The sequence below is a fragment of the Laetiporus sulphureus genome, assembly GCF_001632365.1.
Source record: "Laetiporus sulphureus 93-53 unplaced genomic scaffold LAESUscaffold_75, whole genome shotgun sequence".
Taxonomy (NCBI): Eukaryota; Fungi; Basidiomycota; class Agaricomycetes; order Polyporales; family Laetiporaceae; genus Laetiporus; species Laetiporus sulphureus.
The window spans coordinates 40,528-63,741 of record NW_024468584.1 but is presented as its reverse complement, the minus strand read 5'-3'; the positions used below and the strand labels follow the sequence as shown (position 1 = coordinate 63,741).

Here is a 23,214-nt window from a genome sequence, read left to right as displayed (position 1 = left end):
TTGTTACGCGCGGTGTAATCCGCCTTCCATTGCGAATGAATTTGATATGTCGCACCACCTATGCTTCAACTTTCATCGGTACGAGCGGTTCCCTCACATTTTGATCTTCAGGCGCACGATGTTGTATTTCTCGACTCACCGCCTCTCGAAACCAAGGGCAATGATGGGTCTATCAATGTCGTTGTATGACTCATTCATCATTAGGGCATAGCAGACGATTTTTCTGGTACGGCTGCTACATGCGCTCGACTTGGCTCATTTTCGAGGAGAATGATTGAAGTAGGCCATAGTGACTAGAGTATGAAAAATGCGCAGAAAAAAGCAAAAGGGTTTTGGACTGCGACTCTCCGCGAATGCGCCTTCCACTTCTCAGTTATCAGACGTGGCGTGCCACGTGCCTTGTGCTAGTTTGTACAACTGCAATAATTGCACATCTCCTTACTGTCAGACTAGCATGATCCATATCAGCCATTAAAAAAGCTTACTAGTCTCACTGGCATGCTGCGGAACGGCTAGCGAAGACGATATCCTAGGGCTTGTTGCGTTGGGCACATTATGACTTGACACTTGAGCTGTGAGAAGATGCTTTTAACGCACCTGTCATGCCTGTTCTGCATCTCATAAATCATTCCGGCATTGGCTTGAGACCTGCAAACATCAAACCGTGAGATTGACTTAGTATAGTGACATGTTGAAAAGACGCACTCGATGTCCCTGTCCCCTGAATTGTGAACACAGAAGGTGCTAGTGCTCTGCCTGAAATGACGGACAGTCTAGTGAGTTCACATTCTTAAAAAGCAAGGCGCGGTATGATGCTCACCCTTCTCCAATTTGAGGGTCGTCAAACACTGACTCAAAGTGAAACACGTCGTCTGTGCCGTGCGAGTAAGAGGACCAGTTTGTGCCGACATTGATCCCGTGCCCCGCTGCCTCCTTCAGGTTGAAGAACATCCTGCTCCCGAGAATACAGAGAAGTGTGGGACTGCCCATAGCTTGAATAACTGAGGTTAGCGTCGGTGACATAAGAACGATATCGTCAACGATGTATAAGACCGAACAGGATATCGCTCTGAGTTTCTCGTGAGCCTTGGTCATTCCGGTGCGATTTCTCTCAACTCACAGTGCGAAATAGACAGCTTGGTCCTTGATAAGCACCCATACGAGTCGCGATCCATGCAAACCATTCGATTTCCAGAACTTCGTGGCCTTGTAAAGAGCAAGAGCCAAGAGGAGAGCTTCGTACGCAAGCGGGATGGTCCTATTGATTGATGAGACACCTGTCAAGGAAACAGTAGAGTGGAAGAGCGCACCAGTCAAGAATATATGTGTCTTCGTTTCCAGGAGCAAAGTAACTGCACGACGTGATGCTTGGAGTGAGACCCAAAAGCCCGACTGTAGAGCTGCGTCAGACTACATACGGTCACAAAGCTAAGTGGCGCTTGCCTTCTTCTCCGAGAATGCCGATGACGACAAAGACTGCCTTCCCTATCGCGTCAAGCACAAGAAAGATTGACAGAAGCAATGTCAACCTCTTGTCTGACACGTACATTTAGGAAAATTGCGCAGAAACATCAAAGGGGACAGACCATTGTGGTACAGAGCTAGCACCCTGATCATAAGAATGTCTTCACCGTGCTCATCAGTACAGGAAGAGCGGAAGACATTATCGCGCGCACAATCGATGGCAATAATTGTGACCCAGTCTGCAAGCACAGGATCAATACGAGATATGATTTGAGGATGTTAGGGCGCGCACAGGAAAAGTCTTTGCCCCATTGCGAGACATTGCCTATAAGAAGAGCGTGATGAGATGACTTCTCAGGGGAGTTTGAGGTGGAGGCGCACACCTAGGATGGAAGTCAGTCCGATTATACCTCAAAAACAAAGAGCTTACTCAGTGAGAGTCGTGTTCAATGTGTACCCTTCAAAAAGGAAGGTCAGATCAAAGCGGTCGGATCATATGACAGGAAACTCACAGGGTATGGTAAATAATGCTCCACAGATGCCGCCATATCGGTTCTAGAGCTTTTAGTGTGTATATTGGACGGAACTGATGCTGCGCTTACTAGGAAGAATACGGTCTTCGTCATGCCAAGAGTGCATCCGTTCTGGGGTGGATCCAATTTTCAGCTAAACCATATACTCTGCATGCCAGCACACGCACCCAGAAGTATCTGACCTGCCCGCAACTTCATCAAACTGGCTTTGGTTGATCATAAAGCAGATATGCGACGCACCTCTTTGTCGAACGTGCAGACTAACAAGTCATCAGCCAGAAGCATATTGAATAATACACGTTAGAGACGTACTAGCATCGTAGCTTACCAAGGTTGCAAGAACGACGCTGACGTAGATACCCGTCTGGTTACCTTGCACCTGGTCTGGAACTTCGTCAGGTGAGAGGACCTCGCTCACGTCGCGTCCATAGAGAAGCATCTTGGGCGATAAAGAGACGAAGAAGGATCTGTACACCTCGGGCGGCCATCGCTTTAAACCTCGCACTCACGTTCCAAGAACAGCAGAGATGCGGTTTTAGAAGGAGACAGGGGAGACGCCACTGTGTATGCAGTGGGAAAAAATCAATCAGGCTGTCAAGAAGCCGCAGTTAGATTCAATTAGAATCATTCCGTGGAGAGCGGTAGGTGATAAATCAATACCTTGCCAGGCGGACACGCCTGCAGATGACATCATCAGCAAAATAATTTACGCTAGATCGCGCGATGTAGCTTTTATATCTAACCTCCCATATACAGCGCCTGACTAGAAATCTCTTTGTATTCTGCGAAGATTGTTGCACTGCTCCGGATTACGCGACGATTCTGAGAACGGAAAAACTTACATTCTGCACAGCATCATACACGCGCTGCACCTCAATGAACATCGCAGCTGTGAGCACTGCCACGGGACCGAGGGAGGGTAAAGGAGATGGCTGGAGTAGCTTCGGCGCGCCTCGTCACATACGCTTCTTATCAGGATATGGTATCGGATTGATTGTGTCAGACCACGTATACCGTAAAGTATCATTATCACCGCACTGGCGCAAACAACACGAGTGCGCTCATGAGGTGGCCTGCCTGTGATAGCCGCTATGGCTATACTACTTATATGCGATTCCTTACAGCAGCACCACAATCTGTGTCGCTGGACGCACGCACCCGGGTCCGCAAGACACAGGCGGGAAGCGCATAGCCGTCCGGACGCCCGAATGCCTAGCAGCTGCGCCCGTCAAGCCCCATGGCCATGGTATAAGGTTTGAGTGAAATGTTCGCTGACGCACCGCTTTCCATACCACATCCGCGACGCCAGGAGCGTCTGCAGACAAGGACAGCCATCTCGTGCGCCGAACGTCTAGGCAGTGTTAGTCGACAAAGTAGCCGATTCCTCGAGCTGCTGGTCAAGGGACTTTCGTCGAGCTGCATGCTCGTGCTGCAGGTCGTGACCGTTAACGTGCACGGTGTTGCGTTCTGGCATAAGAAAATCGTGAGAATAACGGTCGGCGCGAAGCTGAAGTAATTTGGTGCATTCTAAAGTTTAGCTCACCCTCACCGATATCCATTTGCGGCGGCCTCCGGTCATTTGACGACACCCCCTGGCACAGAGTCCAAGGCCGCCGTCGATGTCCCTCCCGCGGTATTCCTCATAACCGCCGCGGAGCAGCACGGGGCCGTGGTCGCACTGACGGCAGAAACATACCTATTCACATGCGTGGTGCCTAGGCTGAACTGTTCGATCTGTTGCAGTGGGCGGAGAAGTACGTTGTAATAGCAGGTGTTCGTGCATCTCGTTGGCAAACGTTCATGGAGTCAGGTTGTCACTAGGGATTGACCACTTACAGCATTCACACGAGAAGATATACGCTGTCCTGCTGCAGTTTTTCGTACCGATGGTGGATTTCTTTCAATTTGCTCCATTCATCAGTCGATTCTTTGGGCGGTCTCGTAGTGTTTGTCTTCGCGGCTCTGTGTCTGTCTCACCTATCCTGCATGCTCTTTCTTTGCGGTGACCAGTGGCGCCTCTGACGCACGGCTTTCAAGCGACGTCTGTGCTTTGAGGGGCCTACGAAGGAGAGAAAATCATCTATGGGTTCACCATACAGGCGGTGATAGTCGACAAAGTGACATGTCGATCTGTCAATAATTAACAGATTGTACTGGACGACAGTCCGAGGAATAAGCAAGAGTGAAGTGCAAGGAAAATCAAGACATACTTTTTATTGAACGAGAGACCGTTCATTCATATCACGAGCGCATGTGGATCTTGTATATAGCGTAATTACTTGAACAAGAGCTCCATGACGAGCGTGGTTTCCGAAAGCAAGAATGACACAGGATGGTGAGGTTGCATGGCTTCGCCATGCCATTCGAGAGTCAAAGTCAGTCATGCATTACAGCACGCGCAACTTGCGCGCCTTGTAGTACTGACGATTCGTGCCCCAAGAGTGTTCCAACATGTCTGCAGCGGCCACTCGGGCCAGTCATTTGACGGGATTCTTCGTGCTTGTCCTCTCTCACATCTCTATGACTAACTAATGCTTACTCTTCGTAAACACTCGATCAATCGTGAACTGCGCCTCACTCTGCCTCCGGCGCTAAAGTCTCAGAAAGCACTCTGCTCGCCTTGTTAGCTCAACTACCTTCTCCTCTGCGTCCGACGAGAACCTCACGGTGCTCGATCATCGCGCACTGCTGCCGACCACTGCAAGCACAAAGACGACGCAAGCCGTCAATGCGGAGTCGCCGCCATCCTCCCTGCGGAGCATTACTGGACTAGTGCTTCCGTGCTAGCCGCAGAAATGCACCTGTCTGCACTCGTAGTGCACAAGACCGATATCGCTGAGTTATCTCAAATGGAGAAGGAGAGGCGAGCTGCAATTTGAGGCATTTGCGCATCCCGCCGGAGGGCGTTCGTGTGGAATCCGGCCGTCGCAGTATGGAAGAACAGCAGCGCAGCGTTCTCATGGGAAGAGGTATGCGACGATGGATATACTTGCGGTGCGTGCTGGGACATGTTGATGCTGGGCTTCTGCTAACCTATCTTGCTCATTAGTCGATTTCATGGGTCATCTCGTAGCGTTTACTTTCGCGACTCTGTGTCTGATCTCTCCTCCTGAACGTGCTCCGCCTTCACGGTCATTGACACCGCAGTTCGCGACTCCTACTCTTCTCTGGTCACCTCTGCGGCTGTTCCTGCAAACTTCCTCTCGATAGCGGATCGAGCAAGGGACGTCCGCTATCAATACGAAGACGTTCTGTTGCGTCTCGTATGTAAAGCTGCTCGACGTCCAGTGGTGAGCCGGGTGATCGCCAGCAATGCCCCGACGTTGGAGCAGCCAATGCATGCGCTCTCCTATGTCATCGCCGTCCACGGCACCTTGCAGAGTGAGTGTTCTTCATCGTCAAGTGCTTCGATGCTTTCATGAGCGCTCATACTGATGTCGACGTAAAGAAGGGAATCCTAGAAACCGCCTCTTCAATCCTCGTGAATGAACTCATCATCGCTCGTCTAGCTTATTGAACGCTGGATGAAAAGACCGGGCATATCGCCAACAGGTCGTTGGAACGGGTCATTGGAAGGTTAAAGGAGAGCGGATATATCGAGGGCGCGATAGAGCATCCGGCTACCTTTCAAATGGAGCGTATTCGTTCTGACTTGGGCTCATGCAAGCGGTGATAAACAGGCCCAGGCATAGTGTGTAATCAAATCAATACGCAATAAACTACCTCAGCGACCGTCTGAAGGAGACTATAACCTCGCAAGTCCGTTTCCGTCTCTTATACTACCTACACACCGTGGAACAATGACAGCCTCTGCTATCAGTAAATAAAGTCCTGAAACGTGCCGATATGTGAAAATATCCAGAGAGCCAACGAAACTCCGATCCATCCACGATACTCGCAATACCCCACCAGGGCTAGTCGCTGCGTCAATACTTCCCGTCCGAACCTCCCGCTATCTTGACGTCGAAGTGACGAGATGCGCAGTGATACCTCATCGAGCCCGGTGTGCCTTGCAAGCAGCTTGGCATCCAGCGCAAGCTGCGTGAGCAGTTCATACAGTTCGTGAGGTACTGACTCGATGTGGGAACAGCTTGCGCACGCGCGCGCGAATTTGGATGCAGTCATCCAGTGGATGTCGTGGTTGCATCCCCAAGGTCGTCGAATACCCTGTGGCCCGCCGTCATACCCCGCTTCCTACATTCGCGCTTCTCCGCCCCTCACATTCACGTAGTGCTCGACAGGCTATCGAATGCACCATCACGCCGCTTTCCATCTCCCGTGCGAGCAGCTTTCCACTTCCGTGCGTCGACATCGACTCCGTCTGCGAAGGCCAGATTGTCGCCGTCCCGGGCCGTCCCATGAAAAGCGTCCCGCGCGCTCTGAAGACTTTGATGCAACGGAGTTCAGTCAGAGCGCTGGATCAAGGAGGGCAATTCCCGTTACGCGCGTAGGAGATCTAGGGCCACTCGCATGTATTGACGTTCACGCGTATGCACATTCCGCGCATATGTCTCAGGCGCAGGTTCGTGCTCACGATGATCAAGATGCGCGAATGTGCGTCGTTGCGTGAGTGCTGTGCTGATGGGATGGCTGGCGCTGGCAGTCGTGCCGCGCGCTGTTTAGCAATTACGCGGTCGAGTTGGAGATAGAAGAGAGATGAGGATCGAGATCGCCTCAAGGGAGCGGGTGACTGAGCAATCGCAGGTTGCAGGGAAGGAGGGCATGGCCGTTGAAAGGTACTTGTTGCAAAGAGTATCGATCTGAATTCGACTTGCGCTGTCTGATAGCGTTCGTATCGCCAGATTCATCGCATGCGGCACCTCGGCATTCGTGCATAGCAGCCATGGCGGATATATGTGTCGCAACATGCATCGCAGCGCGAATGAATATCAAGCCCCTTCGCCTCAAGGAGTCTCTCAATGGAGATGCTTCTTTAGTTCGAAGTGTCCGTATCATCCCCGATCGGAGGTTCCGCAACCTCAAATAGCCCCATCGAATTGAGCGTCGTCACTGTTACCGTGAAGACAACGAAATGGCTGGATAGGTGTTTTTTGGAGAATTCCGGCTAAGATCGCCTGGCCGCCGCGGAGACCTTGTGGGCTGATTCCGGCGGACCGCGTGCACTTGAGAGCGCATGAATGGGGAATGTAGCGGTTCTGGGATGCGCGATTGCTTGCGGAGCATACAGTTTGCAAGAGGTGGAGACGAGATAGAGAAGAGAGATGTCTGAGTTTGGGATGGCGATGGCGGTATGCGGGGAACTGGATGCTGGGACATGTTATATGTTCGCACGCGATGCATATGGAGTAGGGAATTGTGAAAGAGACGGTGATGTGTAGCCAAGAGCGTGCAGGGCCATATGACACTTGATAGCCGGAAAGACGAGGATAGAAGCGTTGAGCATGCCCTTCATCGTTGCTAGAGCGGAGACAATACCACGAAGTCGAGAATCAGCTAATGGGGATACAACGACTGCAATGATCACAATTGTTCTTCTAATGAACTTATTCCACTGTGGCGCTACAGTTCCAATATCGCGACGCAGATGAATGCGTGAGTCTAGGCGCGAAATGAGGGATACCCACCGTAAGATACCTCGCTCTATTAGTCTTGGGAATGAAAGTGCGAGCTCCTGCTTCCACTGCTCCTTGGTAACCCTGTCAAGGGGGAAACCATGTGCAAATTCTACTTTGCTCAGTGTCTTGAATGAGGCGGATGCAAGATGATTGTCGACCTCTCTGCACCGAGCACAGTTGTGGATATCGAGGAGTTTCTTCACCTCCTTTTTCATTTGACCGTTACGATCCCTCCCTACTCTCGCACCACGTCGGAGAACTATCACAATTTCTCGCAGCTGGCCTGACTTGAGTGAAAGTAAGACTTGACACAATGTGTCGATCTCAAACGCTCGAGAAGCACCCACAAAGGTTAGTCGTAGTCTCTGCAGTGAGGTGGTGCGAGTGAAGGATGGCACTAAACCTGGAGAGACTCTGGTTAGCATGAATGCTTACATAAACTTAAAGTGCGCACACCTGCAGCCGACACCTCTGTATGTGTCTGTTGTCCTGAGTACGGAAGAACCAATGGCAGTTCAAGGAGTGAGCCAGATGCAGCATCCAATAGTTGCTGGCATTTCGATTGGTCTTGCTTTTCAGTCCCAGAAGGTGAATCATCGATGATGAGTCTCTGCAAGCGACTCGAGATGCAAGGATGAGTCAAAAAGTCCATGAGGTTTTCAGGTCTCATGCGAGAAACTGCCCCAAGTAACAAGAACCTGATGTTGACGCGGTTGCGATATAGACCAAACGTATCGCGGTGGAACTCGTCACGTATAAATTCCACATCGCGCAATTCGAGTTCGACCAGAGCGCGCAGCGCGCAAACGAAGCGCCCAAAGACATTGATCGAGGAGAATGTAACACGGTAGAGATTGAGGCGAGTAACGGAGAAGCAGGAGAGATGCAGGAAAATGTCTCTGTGCATCGTCCACGGCTTCCACTCTGACATACTGATTTCGAGCGTCTCCATCCGGGGCAGCTTGGGAGCGAGCAGGATCGCCGCGGTCGACAATACTGACAAATCTGACCTCCAATCGCCGCCGCCCATCATGGCCATATTGTGCGGCCGCTTCGAGAGCTCGGGCGTCTGCTTCAGCTTCTTTGCATACGCCTGCACATCCTCGACACTGCTGATCGTGATCTGCCTGTGCAAGTGGACGCGACTCGGAGGGTACCACGCTCGGCAGACACGAGTGCACTGCCTCAAAGCACGCTGGTCGTCCCACAGATGGTCAATCACGTTCTCGCACACCTCCATCGGAAGCTGCGGCACAGTTCTCGTCGAGACTGGTTGCACCTCGGGCTCTACCACTAGTTGCGCCTCCGATTCCCAGTCGGATTCCACCTCGGATTCCAGCTCAGATTCTGCCTCGGATGACGCCGTACGGCCTGCCGTATCCCTTTCCTTGGTCTAACGCAGTGCAGGACGTAAATGGTTAGGAACGTATACATGGGGTTTGCCCGCTTACGGTTCCTGCAAGCTGTTGTGAATTGAAGAGTCTCCATCTTTTCGTCCCGTCTGCGAGACGTTTCAGCTTCCATTCGATGGAATCCATATCGTTAGAGTAGACAGTTGCGGAGGATGCTCACAGGTGTGAGTTTCCGAGCTGGCTGCTCATCGCATTGCAACGTGGCTATATATACCATATCTTCCAGGAATACAGACACCGCCCACATGACCGTGCTGCACAGCCACGTTCGGATCACACAGACAACAATCATTCAATCGGGGTGCTACAGTATCTGCAGGTGCTGTAGCCAAGCCGTCCATTCATCGATAACGCATGCACAGCAAAGCGGTATAATTAACGGCCGAAGAAACAGAACCATGTGTATCTGAGCAGCTGCAGACACGGGTAAAAGACGAGGCACTACATGCATAGCGCAATTGTCTCGTTTCCTCCAAGTCCGTATGTGCATCTTTCAGTGCGTCCTTAAAGCACATAGACTCAGGACGCACCTTGCTGGATGAATACACGTCCATGAAGTTCATTAAATCTCCCTTATATAGCGCCTGACAAGAAGGCTTTAAGCATATTGCTGCACCACTTCGGATTTTGCAATGACTCCGGGAACCGAATGACCGCTGTTTTGCACAGCATCTTAGACACGCTGCGCCTCGAGGAGCATCACAGCCATGAGCACTGCCACGTAACGGAGCGAGGGCAAAGGGAATGGCTGGAGAAACTTCGGGAGGCCGCGCCTCGTCATGTACACTTCTTATCAGGATATGTTATCAAATCGATGGTATCAAACCACACATACCTTCATCACATCGCCGCACTGGGCGCAGACACCACGAGTGCAGCCATGAGGTTGCCTACCCGTCATCGCCACTGAGGCTATGCCACGAGAACGAGGCTCTCTAGCAGTACTGCAGCACGCGCATACGCGCGCACAGCTTCGAAAGATGCAGAAGGAAAATGCAAGGACGTTGTGTCCCTGAAAACATAGGATGTGCGTTCCATCATTCCTAGTCACAGCCCAAGGTGTGAATGGAAACGTTCACTGACGGACCGCATTCAAGCCACGTCCGTGGCGCGAGGAGCGTCTGCCGGACAAGACAGGCACTGAACATCCACGCAGCGATAGTCGAGTCGACAAAGCGGCCAATTCCTCGAGCTTCCAGCCAGGAAACCTTCGAGATGGCGTTGGTGAGAAGCTGGACAGCAACATGTGTGACGATGGATCGGCCGCAATGGAGAAGACGAGGAACGACGACACTCACGATCGCTCAGATTACGCGTGCATGTGGGGATACTGTACACCGCGCCCTTCGTCTGCCTACAAGCGCAGCGCCTGAAAGCAAGATAAGGGCCACATTGGTGTTGATGTTGAGGCTTGAGGCCATACTAGTTGGCTCGCGATAACAGCATCGCATCTTGATGGAATGGACGCACGCAAGGCCGCGAGAAGCGGTGCAGATGTCCGCATAGGATCTGCGCTCCGTATATTGCCCACATTTGGTCTGCTAACGCGTCGATTGCATGCCACGTCTGGTTTGAGGGACCCGTGAAGGCGAAGACAGCCATCTGCGATGCCGCTTACCGTCCAGGAGGCAGTCAACATATGATCGTTTCCTCGAGCTGTCAGCCAGAGAAGGCTCCTCGCGCCAGATGGTCGTGCTGCAAGTCGCAGAGGCAGATCAATGGATGTTGCGTTCTGACAAATGCAAATCGTAGTGGACGAAAATTGGAGTGAGGCGGACGAAAAATCAGGACGTACTTGAACGGTCGACAGATCGACCGTCTATTCACATTGCAGGCGCACGTGGATCTTGTACCTGGCATGGCTGCCTGAACTAAAGAGCTCTAATACGAGCATGGTGTCCGACAGCGAGAACGAGGGAGAATGTTGAGATTGCACAGCTACGTCGTGCCGTCAAAGTTCGCCCTGCGAGAGTTAAACAATTAACTTAGCGCCCAGTATGTAGCATCAATCCACGCCTGGCCGCCTGGCCACTGCATGGCCACTGCATGTCTCGGCATTTGACGAGACATGCGGGTTCGCTCCTGCTTTCCCTCTTCCTCGTCTCTACTCTACGATTGAACATTCGTTCTTCATAGCTTTCGCTTTGCGGACGCTAGATTAGACGTGAACATGGTGAATTTCGCAGATCCTGACTCCACCGCACGCAAGCCATCAATGCGTTCGTGGCCATCCCTCCCGAGGAGCAGTAGTAGTCTCAGGCTCTTGCTTGGTGCAGAAACGCGCCCGTCTGCGCTCATAGCCGCAAAATCGAGGTCGCTGAGCTGTCACAAATAAAGAAGGAGAAGCGTGTCACGTTTTTAGGTCCTCATGCATCCCGCCGAAAGGCGTTCATGTGGTATCCGGCTGTCGCAGCACGGAAGGGCAGCAGGTGAGCGTTCTCATGGAGAGAGGTACGCTGGGATCGAGATGCGTATGGTGCGTACCGGATCATATCGATGGCAGCTGCTGCTGACCTCTCTCGCTCATCTGTCGACTGTCCTGTAGCGTTCTCCTTCGCGACTCTATATCCGATCGACCTCATCGTGCTCTGCCTTCGCTGTCACCGACCCTGCACTTCACGACCTCTCATTCTACTCCGTTCGCCTTCATGGCAGGCCCTGCAACATTCCTCTTGCTTGATAATATATGGTAGACATTTTCATAACAGATCGAGCATGGTACGTCTGCTATCAATACGAAGACATCGACTCTGTTGATTTTGCTCAGCATACGATCGGTTTCGCTATTGATGACTCGGCACGCGAGACGACTACCAAGCGTGAGCGCATCTAATCGAATCGTTCGCATCTGAGACATCCGCCGTGTGCTGCTTGTGTGAGATCCGGCATTCGCAGCTCGGCACATGCGCTTGACATGAGGCTCCTCAATCGAGTGACACAATTTTTGCACCATGCAAGGCAAGTGTTTCTTCATGGCCGACTGCTTGTATTCACTTACGAATGACAATGTGGGTTGCAGATTCATATGGACTGGAGCGGTCGTATCCGCGCCCGGTCTCATCGGACCTCCGGCTGGTGGAAAAGCTCGACAAGAATATCGAGGAGATCTCCAACGGACCTAGGTGTGGAGGGGATATGGAGCAAGTCGGCAGCGTTCAGGGGAGAGGTGAAGGATCGTCGCATCGCTGTGCGTGGTCCGAGAGTGCAAAATTAAAGTGCGCAATCACGTCCTTCGGATGCCTACAATAACCTTTACAATAATTTCGTCCTGTAGGATGGACCGTACCTCGTGGCGTTCGAGGCTGCGAACATCTTTGATTACGTCGCGACCGGTATCGACTTAGAAACAGGGTACCCTATGGCCCGACTCCTCAATTCTAGTGAAGACACTCTCATCGCTCCTCTAGCTCCTCGATTCTTGGATGAGAAGACCAAATATACAACCAACGGGTCACCGGAATGTTCGAGGAGAGCAAATATAGTCGAGAGCGTCATAGAGAATAAGAGTATCGTACAGTTAGTGCGTGCATGTTCTGACTTGGGCTGATGCAAGCGCGATGAACAGGCCCGACTATATTGCGTAATCTAGTCAAATCCTCTCTACAAATGTCTGCAGAAACACATAACCTCGCAGGTCCGTCTCCAATTCCTGTACTATACACTCGCCGTGAAACAATACAAACCTCGTGTTTTCAGTAGATAAAGTCCTAAACCGCGCCGGGTATGCGACAACATCCACTGAGCCAGCACAACTCCGATCCATACACAGCACTTCCAACACTGCACCTGATCCAAGTACTCCAGCAACACGTCCTGTCGAAACCTCCCGCTATCCTGACGCCAAACCTGCAGGACGTGCAGTGGGGCCTCATCGAGCCCACTGAGCTTTGCAAGCAGCGTGCCGTCCAGCGCACGCTACGTGAGCAGTTCGTTCACTTGATGAGGTGCCGCCTCGATGCAGGAACAGCCAGCGCCTGTGCTCACGTACCTCAACGCGGTCATCCGGTGAATTCGCGATTGCACCGCAAATCCGTGGAACACGCTGTGGCCTGCCGTCTCCGTCCCTCACGTCCGGAAGGTACTTGCTAGGTCATCCAATGCGCCGTCACGCCGCTCTCCATCTCCCGCGTGAGCGGAATTCCGTGCCCGAGCGTCGACATCATCTCCGTCAGCGCAGGCCAGATCGGCGCCATCCCAATCCCGTTCGTGAACATGGTCCGCGCACTGTTGGGCCCTGAGGTAAGGGGGCTCTGGTTGGATCGTTGAGTTAAGGACCGCTAGATCCTGCTTCGTACGAGGAAGATCAAGGGCCACCGGCACGCGTTGACGTTCATGCGTACGGACAGTCCACGCATATGTCTCGGGCACGGGTTCGCGCTCGTACAGATGAATCTGGTCTGATGCGGATCGTCGATGGAGGAGTGTATCGGTGGGATGTCCGCTGGTGGCAGGCCAACTGCATGTTTTCATTGAGGCCATGTGTTCGAGTTGAATGACGAGCGGCAGATGAGGTTCGAGGTCATCCTGGGCTGACTGAGCACCTACGGATCACAGGGGAGGAGAGCGTGCGGACTCCGTTGAGCCTCCGCCGGCTAGAGTCAGTTCGCTCCTGAAATCGCATCGCCTGATGTTGTCATATCGCCGTGGTTCGTTGCGTGATATAGCGTCTTGACATTGTTTGTAGAGATTGCGAATGTGGGTGCACATACGAGCACGGAATATGTAGTGTGGCATGAGATAAAATATCAGGCCAGTTCGCCTTCAGGAGCCTCTCAGCGGAGACGGATCCAGTGGGTCTGCTGTGCCCATATTGAATCACCCGTCAAAATGCGGATAGTCCGATAGAATAAGCGTCTCAGGCATCGCCGTGCGGACGACGAAACAGACGGGCAGACATCTTCTGGGGAATCCTGACCAAGATTACCTGGCCGCCATCGAGTCCTAGTGGGTGGATTCCAGCGGATAGCGCATGTGTATGAATGGGGAATGTAGCAGTCGTGGGATGAGCGATCGTTGGTGGAGCATACGGAGATGGAGACGAGATGGAGAAAATAGATGTCTGAGCGTCGGAATGGCAATGGCGATATGCGAGAACCGGATGCTAGACCTTGATGTACGCGGAGTAGGGGATTGCGGAAGAAATCGTGGTGGGTAACCGAGAACGTGCACGGCCATACAACACTTCGGAGGGCCGGCGAGGTGAGGGTAGAAGCCTGCGCAGTCCACTTGAGTGTGCCCTTCACTGTTGCCAGAGTGGAGACAAATCCGCGAACGTGGGAAGGATCTGCTGGAGATACAATGGCCGTGATAATCAAAAGCTTTCATCCGGCAATAATCCCTTTGCCCCAATCGTGGCGCTGTAGTGCCAATATCGCGACACGGGGTGAATGCATGAGTCTAGGCGTAAAATGTGGGATACTCACCGGAAGATGCCTCGTTTGGTCAGTTTTGGGAATAAAGATTCAAGTTGCTGCTTCCACTGCTCCCCAGACAATGTTGTACTACTGGTCCAACTCCGATATATAAGCACAAATTCTATTCTGCCCAGCAATCCGAATGAATCAGACGAAAAATGATTGTCAATCTCTTTGGAATGAGCAGACTGATGGAGTTTCAGAAAGCCCTTCACTTCCTCCTTCGTGTTGCTCCATCCATATAAGAGTGTTTCCTGTTCCTGGCAATGAACCACTATCAAAATTTTTCGAAGCTGGCCTGACTTGATTGAAAGTAACGTTTGACACAATATGTCCAGATTAAAATCTTGCAAAGAATCAAACAAGTCCATCCGTAGTCTCTGCAGTGAGGTATGGTCACTGAATGATGGCACCAAAGCTAGAGAGACTTTAAATAGCAGAAATGCTTGCATAAAGCTAGAGCGCACACCTGCAGTAGACACCTCTGTACCCGTCTGTAGTGCTGAGGATCGAAGATCGCATCGCAGTTGTGAGAGTGAGCCAGAGGCAGCATCCAACAATGGCTGCCGGTCCCATTTGTATTGTGACATATCCGCATTTGTAACTCTGAGGTCCAATTTCTGCAAGCGACTCGAGATGCCAGGATAAGCAAAGAAGTCGACGAGTTTCCCATGTATCCCGAAATTGCTGAGTTCCAAGGAGGTGATATTGACGCGATCGCGATATGGACTAAATGTATCGCGGTGGAAGTGGTAATGTGTGAATTCAAGATCCCAGCATGTGAGCGTGACGAGGCGTGGCAGCGCGCAGACGAAGCGCCCAAAGACGGTGATCGACGGGAATCTGACATCATAGAGATGGAGGCGAGTGACAGAGAAGCCAGAGAGATGCAGGAAGACGTCGCGGTGCATCGTCCACGGCTCCCACTCTGAATGCCAGATTGTAAGCGTCTCCAGCCGGGGCAGCTTGCGAGCGAGCAGGATCGCCGCCAGCGACAATGCTGATAGATCTGTCCTCAGATGACCCAATATGGTCATATCGTGCGGCCACTTCGACAGCTCGGGCGCCTGCTTCAGCTCCTTCACATATGCCTTCACACCCTTGACACTATAGATCGTGATGTCCGTGCGCAAGTGGAAGCGACAGGGAGGGTACCACGCTCGGCAGACGAGCCTGCACTTCCGCAAAGTCCACTGGTCGTCCCACAGATGGTCAATCACGTTCTCCCACACCCAGACCGGAAGCTGCGGCAGAGTACTCGTCGCCGATGAGCCAGTCTTGACAGCCTCACCCTTGATCTAACGCAGCGCAGCGCATAAATCGTCAAGAACGCATACGCGGCGCTTTCCCACTTACCGTTGGCTCAAGCCTTTGTACCTTGAGTACCTTGTCCCCTGAAGCTTTCGTGACGTGTTTCAGGTACTGTTCTGAGGATGCCATAGTTGTTGTCGAGTGGTCGGTAGATGGTCGCAGGATTGACTTTCCAGGCCGGCTCTTGGGATATATGTAGGAGTCTCATCGCATTGCAACGTGCCTCTGTACGTAGTGTCTTCTGGGAACCCACACACCGCCTACCTAACTGCGTGCAGTGTGCAAGGCAGGGATTGCACAGCTATGTTCAGACCAGCCGGTCACTTAGGGTGATTGCTGTACGTGCACCGCCCGTTCATCACATGTCAGCAGTCTATTTGGCAGTCGAACCATGTGTACCTCAGCGGCTTCAGACACGGGCACAGGTGAGGCGAGGCATGACATGTATAGCACCTACTGTTCATTATCTAAAGTACTTATGTGTGTCCGTGAGTGAGTCGCTACGGCTCACGCACATTACATCGCACAGACTGAGGATTTTACGTACCTTGCAGTTGTATAGAAGCTCATCGAACCTCGCATATTCAGCACCCGGCTAGAAGTCACTTCGTACTCTGCGGGCATTGCTGCACTGCTGCGCATCCGCGACCATTCTGAGCACGGAAAAACTTCTATTCTGCACAGCATCGTAGACGCACTGCACCTCAATGAACATCGCAGCTATGATCACTGCCACGAGACGGAGTGAAAGCAAATCGGATAGCTGGAGGAACTTCGGGGCGCCGCGTTTCATCATGTACACTTCCCATCAAGATATGATATTAGATTGACAGTATCAGAGCACACATACCGTTAAGAGTCGTCAAGTGAACCACATCGGCACATCGGCGCAGATACCACGAGTGCATGAGGTTGCCCACCCGTCCTGACGTCGTCGCCGCTGAGGCTATGCCACTAGAATGAGGCCCTCTAGCGATACCGCAGTATGCGCAGGGCGCACGCACACAGAATGGCAAGATGAAGACAAAAATGCAAGGACGTAATGATGCACGAATATCTACGAGCTGCGCCAGTCAATTCCCGGATAGCCACATCCCAACTTTGTCTGAATAGAAGCGTTCGCTGACGCACCGCATTCGACCCCCATCCGTGGCGCGAGGAGCGTCTGCTGGACAAGACAGGCGCTGACAATTCATGCAGCGTAGTCGAGTCGACAAAGCGGCTGATTCCTCGAGCTTCCAGCCAGGAAAACTTCCAGATGGTGTCGCTGAGAAGCTAAATAGCAGCATGTGCGATGATGAATCGGCCGCAACGGAGAAGACCAGGAACGACGACACTCACGATCGCTCAGATTACGCGTGGAGGTGGGGATACTGTACATCGCGCCCTTCGTCTGCCTACAAGGGCAGCGCCTGCGAGCGAGAATCGGGTCTTGTTGATACTGATGTTGAAGCTTGAGGCTATACTAGTAGTTGGCTCACGATAACAGCATCGCAGCTTCATTGAATGGATGCACGCAAGGCCGTAGGAAGCAGGTGGGTGACACCAGGGTCCGCATAGGATCTGCGCTCTCTTGTCGGTCCGTATACCGGCTATACTTGGTCTGCTGATGCACCAGCCTTCATTCCATCTGATTTGAGGGACGCGTGAAGGCGAAGACAGCCATCTGCCATGCTAACCTTCCAGGCGGCAGTCCACATGGTGATCGTTTCCTCGAGCTATCAGCCAGACAAGGCTTCGCGAGCCAGATAATAGTGCTGCACATCGTGAAGGCAGATCAGTGAATGTTGTTCTGATAGATACAAATCGCAGTGGATGATAATTGGAGTGAAATCACGACGTACTTGAGTCGACAGATCGACCGTCTATTCACATTGCAGGCGCGCGTGGACCCTGTGCCTAGCATATTGTCTGGGTTGAAGAGCTCAGCCACAAGCGTGGTGTCCAAAAGCGAGGGCAGTCGACGTAGAACGTTGAGATTCCACGGCTCTCTCGTGCCGTCAAAGTTCACCCTGCGAGAGTAAAAGTCAATCATTTAAACTGCCAGTGTGGCACGATCGGTATCAGTTTGATGGCATCAACCCGCGCCACTGCATGTCTCGGCGTTTGACGAGACATCTACTCTACGATTCAATAGTCATAGCTTGCTCCGATTGTGCGCGTCGATAGCGCTGTTTGTGGACACTCGACTAGTCAACTAGTCATGAACATGGTAAATTTCGAAGTCTTCGCCCCGCTCCGCCATTGGCGCTCTCACTGCCACTCAGAAAGTACCTTGCTCGCCGCCAGCTCAATCGCTTTTTCGCATGCATCCGACGAGAACGTCACTGCGCTAAAGTTTCGCGCACTGATACTGACTCCACCGCGAGCACAAAGACCGCGCAAGCTGTCAATTCGTTCGTGGCCAACCTGTCCAGGAGACAAGGTCCGCATGACGATGCACCGGAAGGAAGATATCCCCGACTTTGCCGGCTTCAAGTTGTTCCTCTCGATATCGGCTGTCTCGTTTTGGATGATTCAGAAATTCCTGCATTCCCATGTCGCAGAAGTTTCGCTAGTTGTTTTGTCGAAGCTCCAGCATTGTTCTAAAGGTCGACGTTGATTCGCGGCAAGAGCCTGAGTCCTAGAAGCATAACACTACGAAGGAGTTCCACATGGGAGTCTCAACTTTGTTGATTTCGGTGAGACTTGGCTCGTAGCGCCCTCGAACATTTTTTAATGAAATATGCAGAGTCAAGCTGTACGACTTTGTGCTTCAATGTTGCTTAGCAATTCATCGTCTCTTTAGAAATATATTTCTGAACTCTAACGCATCATGACCGGCTGGAATAGATGTGAGTCATGACATCGTCTGAGGTCTTTCCAACTCGTTCTAGATTCAGTCAAGACTCAGAATGCGGCACAAGGATGATTTTCGACGCTACAACACGTCAACCAAGCGAGGTAAATGCATCGTCCTAAAATAACGTTCGCACTTCAATATCAAACCCTTTCGCATTTCGTAAACGCACTCCACCGAGGGGCTTTTGAACGACTGAAGTTGAATGTAGAGCACCAATAAGTCAAATCCTGGAGAATAGTAGTACTCCGAAACGAGGATCATCCGGAGTTCTATATGCCTTCTTCTCTTCCGAGAACGCATCGTCCTAAGCCGCCGGACTAGTTAAGTCAAACTCTCAAGTTCTCCCCCTCACTGGGCTCTCTCCGCCCTCTGCGGGATCGCACACCGCGCCCAACCTGGCCAATTATCCCAACCCAGAACGCGGACCGTTTCTCCTCCACTCCACGACCCGGAGTGTGATCTCACAACTGCGCCTGGCGGCGCGGAATACGAGCGCCTCGTGCGCCAGTCATCAATGCAGTTCGGGCGGCCAAAGCGTTTTTGACCGTTCCTGACAAAGGCGGATGAGGACCATCGGATCGGCGGCGTCTTCGCACCTTTCTCCCAGATCTCATATATCAGGCGACGACGTCGTGAGGCTGATGCCCTGGCGTCGCATCCTGACTACGCGGGTGCGTCTTGGTCTTGTCTACCGCGAGTGAGTAGCCGCGATATGCACTCGACGGCACAGAGACCCTCGTACTCCTGGCCACGCCGAGCTATCGGAGAGGACCTGTTTTAACATACCACCTCGCTTCTCCATGAGTGGCTTTCTGATCTTTGTTGTGATCCAAGCCGGAAAGATCTCCTCCAGGCGTTCTCCACCGATTACTTGCCCTGGGGCCAATTCCCTTAGCCACAAACGACGTGCCAACTCAGCGAGCACTTCGCTCCACGAGACCTCGACTACCCAACGACTTGTTCCCTGGAGCGTCCATGCAAAATGCAGAACGCAGCACTCGTCAACGTCACAGCGGGCCTTGCTGGACTTGTACTTGTGCATATTGGCCTTCGGATTCCGGCGCGGATGCCGCACAGGGATCTGCACGGTACACGGCTTGACTAGCGACTGCTGGAAACGTGCTTGACCAATGCGTGAGCTCGGAGACTGATCAAGCGGTAACTGTGGTCGAAAATCTTTATTGTGCGGACGCGTCGTATGCGGGTTTACCCGCGTGCAACTCCGGCAGGTTTTCTCCGCGTTACTGCCTGACACTAGGGTTGTGTCTCTTGCGGGCGTTTCCTTGTTTTATCATTCATCCTCCCGCTATTTTCGTGATGGTCGGTATATTCTTTCTTGGAAATGTGATGGCGATCTGGAGCGATCGCACAGATCTGTTCTGCAGTCTGAACGTCGAAAAACAAGGAGCTGCGGTGTTTGACGGCGGAAGGAGTTGTTGCGAGCTCTGTTGGTCTCTCATGAAATCTCACCGGCACCGTTGAACCTCAAATCAAGGAGACTAGCTCGTGACGAGCACCGCGTACCTCGTAGGAATCATAGGAACATCGGACCGAGTTCCCCCCACCTAATATACGAACCAATTGCAATTTGAGACACGGTGACCCACAATAAAAGCCGCATCTACAAGGCATTCCGCTCCGAAGGAGGCTCGCCCGGGACTAGGTTCGCAACGCCGCGATTGGTGGCAGGATCGACCTATCATTTTGCTGTGGGGCTGGACAAATCCGACGGAGTGCATAGGAGACGTCGGATGTCGGGCCTGCTCCCGGGAATGGACCTGATCTGACGGATGTGCTCGTATACGAGTATGTCAGAACACGGGCTTGCTCCTAGAACGCTATAGTTGGATGTATGCTTTCAGGCTACGTGAGATCATCGATCACAATCAAGCTATCTCAGTACGTATGTAGATCGCTCCCCAGCAACAGGCTTACTGAATGGTCCCTCGCAGGAAGGCTGCAACTCTGGTTCAAAGAAAGTCCTTACCACCGTCTTCACACAACCATCACATGCTATGTCCAATCGCCTCGACCGGAACACCGGCAGCGCATCCGCGTTGTCCCCACACTACCCCACACTATATGATGGAGCGAGGTCTGGGGTAGATCACCAAGCTGCGCTCACGAGTCGGCAGACAGCGATCCAGATCGTTCAAGTCTCCAATCAACGGACCCGGATGACAGGGCCGCATCCCGGATGTTGCATCTGGCAGGTCTTGTTCCAAGGAAGTTAGAGCGGTACACGCCACGGCGCAAGTCAGGCACGACAGTATTTTTATGAACGACAGACATTTCAACGATTATTCACTGTCAAGATCTCGAGAGACGCTTGCTGCTGAGGTGGTGTGCAAGCGCATTGGCCCGACGCGTCTGTGGCTGAGAGTGAACGCGCGCCAAGGGTGCTGCGTCAGGTGATAGAATCCGGCTGGCGGCCCGGCAATCGAGGCAGAAAACATTGGTGCGTTGAGGGGATTCAGCAGCCGCGAATGTGGGCGAGGATGAGTCCGGGGACAGCGTGTTCTGGGCACATGAGCTTCGCGATGCGGGGTAGAGTTTCATTCGAATTTCACCGAAAACCTTTTGCCGTGAATTTCGCTGGCGCAGCGCTAAACAATTGATGCGGGTGTGGGCTGATCGTCTATAAAGTGCACCCCGTATTCAGCCTGTCATGCCGTCTCGCCTTTTGCCAGGAACGGCGTCACGTACTGTATCGCTAGGGCCGCTGTTTTTCTCATGCTGTCCCCTTCGCAGCCGATGATGACGACCCGCACGTCCGACGACTCGAGCAGCCTAAAGGAGAAGGGGGCCATCCGTGGGTAGGTGAACGTCATGTTTTTCTGCGCGTGTTCTGAGCGGTGGCGCGACACAGCTACGATGAGAAAACGGAAGATGTCTCCCAGACGGTGGTCCGAGCTGCTGGTGAGATCTCTGAGCTTGCAGTTGTCGCAGAAGGTGAAGAGCGGACGACATGGTTTGTGTGGATGCTTGTCTGCTGCAGTAGCATCTCGGGTCTGCTCTTCGGTCGGTACCAGTACTTGTTTCGTCTTCCATAACAGAGCGTCATCATCGCGTGCAGGCTATGACACCGGGGTTATATCTGGCGCACTCGTCACGATCGGCTCAGATCTCGGGCCCGCCGAGCTCTCTTCATTTCAAAAGGTCAGTGCCACCAGATCCGCCGTAGATCGTCGCTCACCCGCTCACCCGCCCACCCTCAGGAACTCATCACCTCCGCGACGACGCTCGGCGCCCTCATCGGCGGCCTCATCGCGGGCATGCTCTCCGACTACCTCGGCCGGAGACCCGTCCTCGCCTCCGCCGACATCATCTTCATCGCCGGCGCGATCGGCCAGGCCGTCTCCCACGCCGTGTGGCCCATGGTAACTTCCACCGCTCTCGTAGTTGTACCTCTATTCTTATTAATGATGTGCGTGTGTGCTAGATTGGTGGCCGGTTCGTGATCGGCTTCGCCGTCGGCGTCGCGTCCTGCATCGCGCCGCTATATATCCAAGAACTATCGCCGACTCGCCTCCGAGGCCGCATGGTCGCGCTGAACGTCGCAGCCATCACTGGCGGCCAAGTCGTGGCGTACGGAATCGACGCAGCATTCCAGAGCAGACACGGTGGCTGGAGATACATGGTTGGTATCGGTTCGATACCCGCCGGACTGCAGTTCATCTCCCTGCTCTTTCTTCCCGAGTCGCGTACGTGATGTCCACGCTGCATCTTCGCGATGGTGAAATACTTAGCAGCGCGAGATCAGCACGGATACTCCTTCGCAGGGGTAACGTGGAAGCCGCACGCCGCGTGATGTCGAAAATCTATGCACTCGCGACTCCGGAGCAGGTGGATCTCAAGGTATTTTTTTTTTCTCTTTTGGTCGCCGATGGAGTACGGATGTTGACTTGCACCTCGCAGGTCAAAGTGCTAGAGACCGCAGTCAAACAGAGCGTCGAGATCACAAACTCGACGACCCTCTGGCAGCGATTCAAGTCCATTCTCTTCGTCGGTGTCAACCGCCGTGCGCTCAGTAAGTCGCGCGCACCTCAGTCCTTCGGTGTTCTGATGCCTCTCAGTCATTGGCTGTGGTCTGCAGGCCTTCCAACAACTGTGCGGCTTCAACACCGTAAGTAATTCCGGTATCAGTTTACGACCGCCTGTCCTGACATACCGCGCACATCTAGCTTATGTACTATAGCGGTATGTATTCGCAGCCGGGAGAGACGAGAAGATGATATTGACTGCCTGCGCCAGCCACGCTCTTTGAGGAGATCGGCTTCAACGACCCCATCGCCGTCGGCCTCATCATCTCAGGCACGAACTTCGTCTTCACGCTCTTCGCGCTCAAGTACATCGACATCATTGGCCGGCGAAAAATCATGATTTTCTCCTCGCCCGGCATGGTCATCGGGCTCGTGGTCGCCAGCATCTCTTTCTACTGTACGTCGGTTCTGATCCACCTGGCTTTTATGTCCTCTGCGTGCGCTGACGTGGTTTCATGGCAGATATGACGAAAAAGACGGACGGGTTGCTCGTCTCGGGGACGAAGTACTCGCACACGTGGTCGTCGCTCATCCTGGCGTCCATGATCTTCTACGTGGCATCGTACGCAACAGGCCTGGGCAACGTCCCCTGGCAACAAGGCGAGCTCTTCGCCCTCGA

The 23,214-nt window shown here is 52.8% G+C and overlaps 9 protein-coding genes across 9 annotated transcripts in view; 3 read left to right on the top strand and 6 right to left on the bottom strand.

Annotated features, from left to right (window-relative positions):
- Window positions 1–625: 625 nt before the first annotated feature.
- LAESUDRAFT_764378 (uncharacterized protein) lies at window positions 626–2,436 on the bottom strand (the record flags this gene model as incomplete). The annotated part of the gene is made up of 12 exons (XM_040913431.1): window positions 626–648; window positions 706–752; window positions 821–1,069; window positions 1,121–1,258; window positions 1,311–1,392; window positions 1,548–1,625; window positions 1,677–1,703; window positions 1,757–1,847; window positions 2,067–2,108; window positions 2,165–2,179; window positions 2,238–2,257; window positions 2,310–2,436. The coding sequence occupies 12 exons, from the start codon at window positions 2,434–2,436 to the stop codon at window positions 626–628; spliced, it is 939 nt and encodes a 312-aa protein (XP_040758446.1).
- A 5,443-nt stretch (window positions 2,437–7,879) lies between these two features.
- LAESUDRAFT_529290 (uncharacterized protein) lies at window positions 7,880–9,179 on the bottom strand. Its single transcript, XM_040902830.1, has 3 exons — window positions 9,025–9,179; window positions 8,028–8,966; window positions 7,880–7,976 (listed from the first exon to the last, which is right to left on the bottom strand). The coding sequence occupies exons 1-3, from the start codon at window positions 9,109–9,111 to the stop codon at window positions 7,971–7,973; spliced, it is 1,032 nt and encodes a 343-aa protein (XP_040758445.1). The 5' UTR covers window positions 9,112–9,179; the 3' UTR covers window positions 7,880–7,970.
- A 1-nt stretch (window position 9,180) lies between these two features.
- LAESUDRAFT_529406 (uncharacterized protein) lies at window positions 9,181–10,132 on the bottom strand. Its single transcript, XM_040902831.1, has 2 exons — window positions 9,821–10,132; window positions 9,181–9,758 (listed from the first exon to the last, which is right to left on the bottom strand). Exons 1-2 carry the CDS (start codon window positions 9,884–9,886, stop codon window positions 9,327–9,329), a joined length of 498 nt encoding a protein of 165 aa, XP_040758444.1. The 5' UTR covers window positions 9,887–10,132; the 3' UTR covers window positions 9,181–9,326.
- Window positions 10,133–12,433: 2,301 nt separating this feature from the next.
- Window positions 12,434–12,960, top strand: LAESUDRAFT_529210 (uncharacterized protein). The gene is made up of 3 exons (XM_040902829.1): window positions 12,434–12,496; window positions 12,551–12,619; window positions 12,682–12,960. Exons 2-3 carry the CDS (start codon window positions 12,592–12,594, stop codon window positions 12,867–12,869), a joined length of 216 nt encoding a protein of 71 aa, XP_040758443.1. The 5' UTR covers window positions 12,434–12,496; window positions 12,551–12,591; the 3' UTR covers window positions 12,870–12,960.
- LAESUDRAFT_529067 (uncharacterized protein) lies at window positions 12,900–13,880 on the bottom strand. Its single transcript, XM_040902828.1, has one exon. The coding sequence runs from the start codon at window positions 13,462–13,464 to the stop codon at window positions 13,051–13,053; it is 414 nt and encodes a 137-aa protein (XP_040758442.1). The 5' UTR covers window positions 13,465–13,880; the 3' UTR covers window positions 12,900–13,050.
- A 1,250-nt stretch (window positions 13,881–15,130) lies between these two features.
- Window positions 15,131–15,658, bottom strand: LAESUDRAFT_612207 (uncharacterized protein; the record flags this gene model as incomplete). The annotated part of the gene is made up of 1 exon (XM_040903174.1): window positions 15,131–15,658. A coding segment is annotated over one exon (528 nt), but the record flags the coding sequence as incomplete, so codon positions are not given.
- Window positions 15,659–17,868: 2,210 nt separating this feature from the next.
- LAESUDRAFT_529062 (uncharacterized protein) lies at window positions 17,869–18,344 on the top strand. Its single transcript, XM_040902827.1, has one exon. The coding sequence runs from the start codon at window positions 17,914–17,916 to the stop codon at window positions 18,310–18,312; it is 399 nt and encodes a 132-aa protein (XP_040758440.1). The 5' UTR covers window positions 17,869–17,913; the 3' UTR covers window positions 18,313–18,344.
- Window positions 18,345–18,900: 556 nt separating this feature from the next.
- LAESUDRAFT_717967 (uncharacterized protein) lies at window positions 18,901–19,594 on the bottom strand (the record flags this gene model as incomplete). The annotated part of the gene is made up of 2 exons (XM_040907381.1): window positions 18,901–19,211; window positions 19,339–19,594. 2 exons carry the CDS (start codon window positions 19,592–19,594, stop codon window positions 18,901–18,903), a joined length of 567 nt encoding a protein of 188 aa, XP_040758439.1.
- A 1,645-nt stretch (window positions 19,595–21,239) lies between these two features.
- The window catches only part of LAESUDRAFT_687730 (general substrate transporter), a 2,491-nt gene continuing 516 nt past the window's right edge, over window positions 21,240–23,214 (top strand). The window contains exons 1-11 of the mRNA XM_040905966.1: window positions 21,240–21,368; window positions 21,422–21,573; window positions 21,629–21,711; window positions 21,771–21,932; window positions 21,995–22,256; window positions 22,316–22,410; window positions 22,471–22,582; window positions 22,629–22,678; window positions 22,737–22,752; window positions 22,807–22,992; window positions 23,058–23,214. Coding sequence (XP_040758438.1) covers window positions 21,286–21,368; window positions 21,422–21,573; window positions 21,629–21,711; window positions 21,771–21,932; window positions 21,995–22,256; window positions 22,316–22,410; window positions 22,471–22,582; window positions 22,629–22,678; window positions 22,737–22,752; window positions 22,807–22,992; window positions 23,058–23,214 — 1,358 coding nt within the window. The 5' untranslated portion in view covers window positions 21,240–21,285. The remainder of the gene's footprint in view (window positions 21,369–21,421; window positions 21,574–21,628; window positions 21,712–21,770; window positions 21,933–21,994; window positions 22,257–22,315; window positions 22,411–22,470; window positions 22,583–22,628; window positions 22,679–22,736; window positions 22,753–22,806; window positions 22,993–23,057) is intronic.

What these genes read in the sequence shown, in the direction of transcription:
- LAESUDRAFT_529290 (XM_040902830.1), bottom strand. Translation starts at nt 9,111, where the DNA reads ATGGATTCCATCGAATGGAAGCTGAAACGTCTCGCAGACGGGACGAAA. An exon ending in CACAACAGCTTGCAGGAACC is followed by an intron (nt 8,967 to 9,024) that starts GTAAGCGGGCAA and finishes GCACTGCGTTAG; the next exon opens with ACCAAGGAAAGGGATACGGC.
- LAESUDRAFT_529406 (XM_040902831.1), bottom strand. Translation starts at nt 9,886, where the DNA reads ATGACGGGTAGGCAACCTCATGGCTGCACTCGTGGTGTCTGCGCCCAG. An exon ending in AGTGCGGCGATGTGATGAAG is followed by an intron (nt 9,759 to 9,820) that starts GTATGTGTGGTT and finishes GTACATGACGAG; the next exon opens with GCGCGGCCTCCCGAAGTTTC.
- LAESUDRAFT_529210 (XM_040902829.1), top strand. Translation starts at nt 12,592, where the DNA reads ATGTCTGCAGAAACACATAACCTCGCAG. An exon ending in AGAAACACATAACCTCGCAG is followed by an intron (nt 12,620 to 12,681) that starts GTCCGTCTCCAA and finishes TCGTGTTTTCAG; the next exon opens with TAGATAAAGTCCTAAACCGC.
- LAESUDRAFT_529067 (XM_040902828.1), bottom strand. Translation starts at nt 13,464, where the DNA reads ATGGCCTCAATGAAAACATGCAGTTGGCCTGCCACCAGCGGACATCCC.
- LAESUDRAFT_529062 (XM_040902827.1), top strand. Translation starts at nt 17,914, where the DNA reads ATGAACATGGTAAATTTCGAAGTCTTCGCCCCGCTCCGCCATTGGCGC.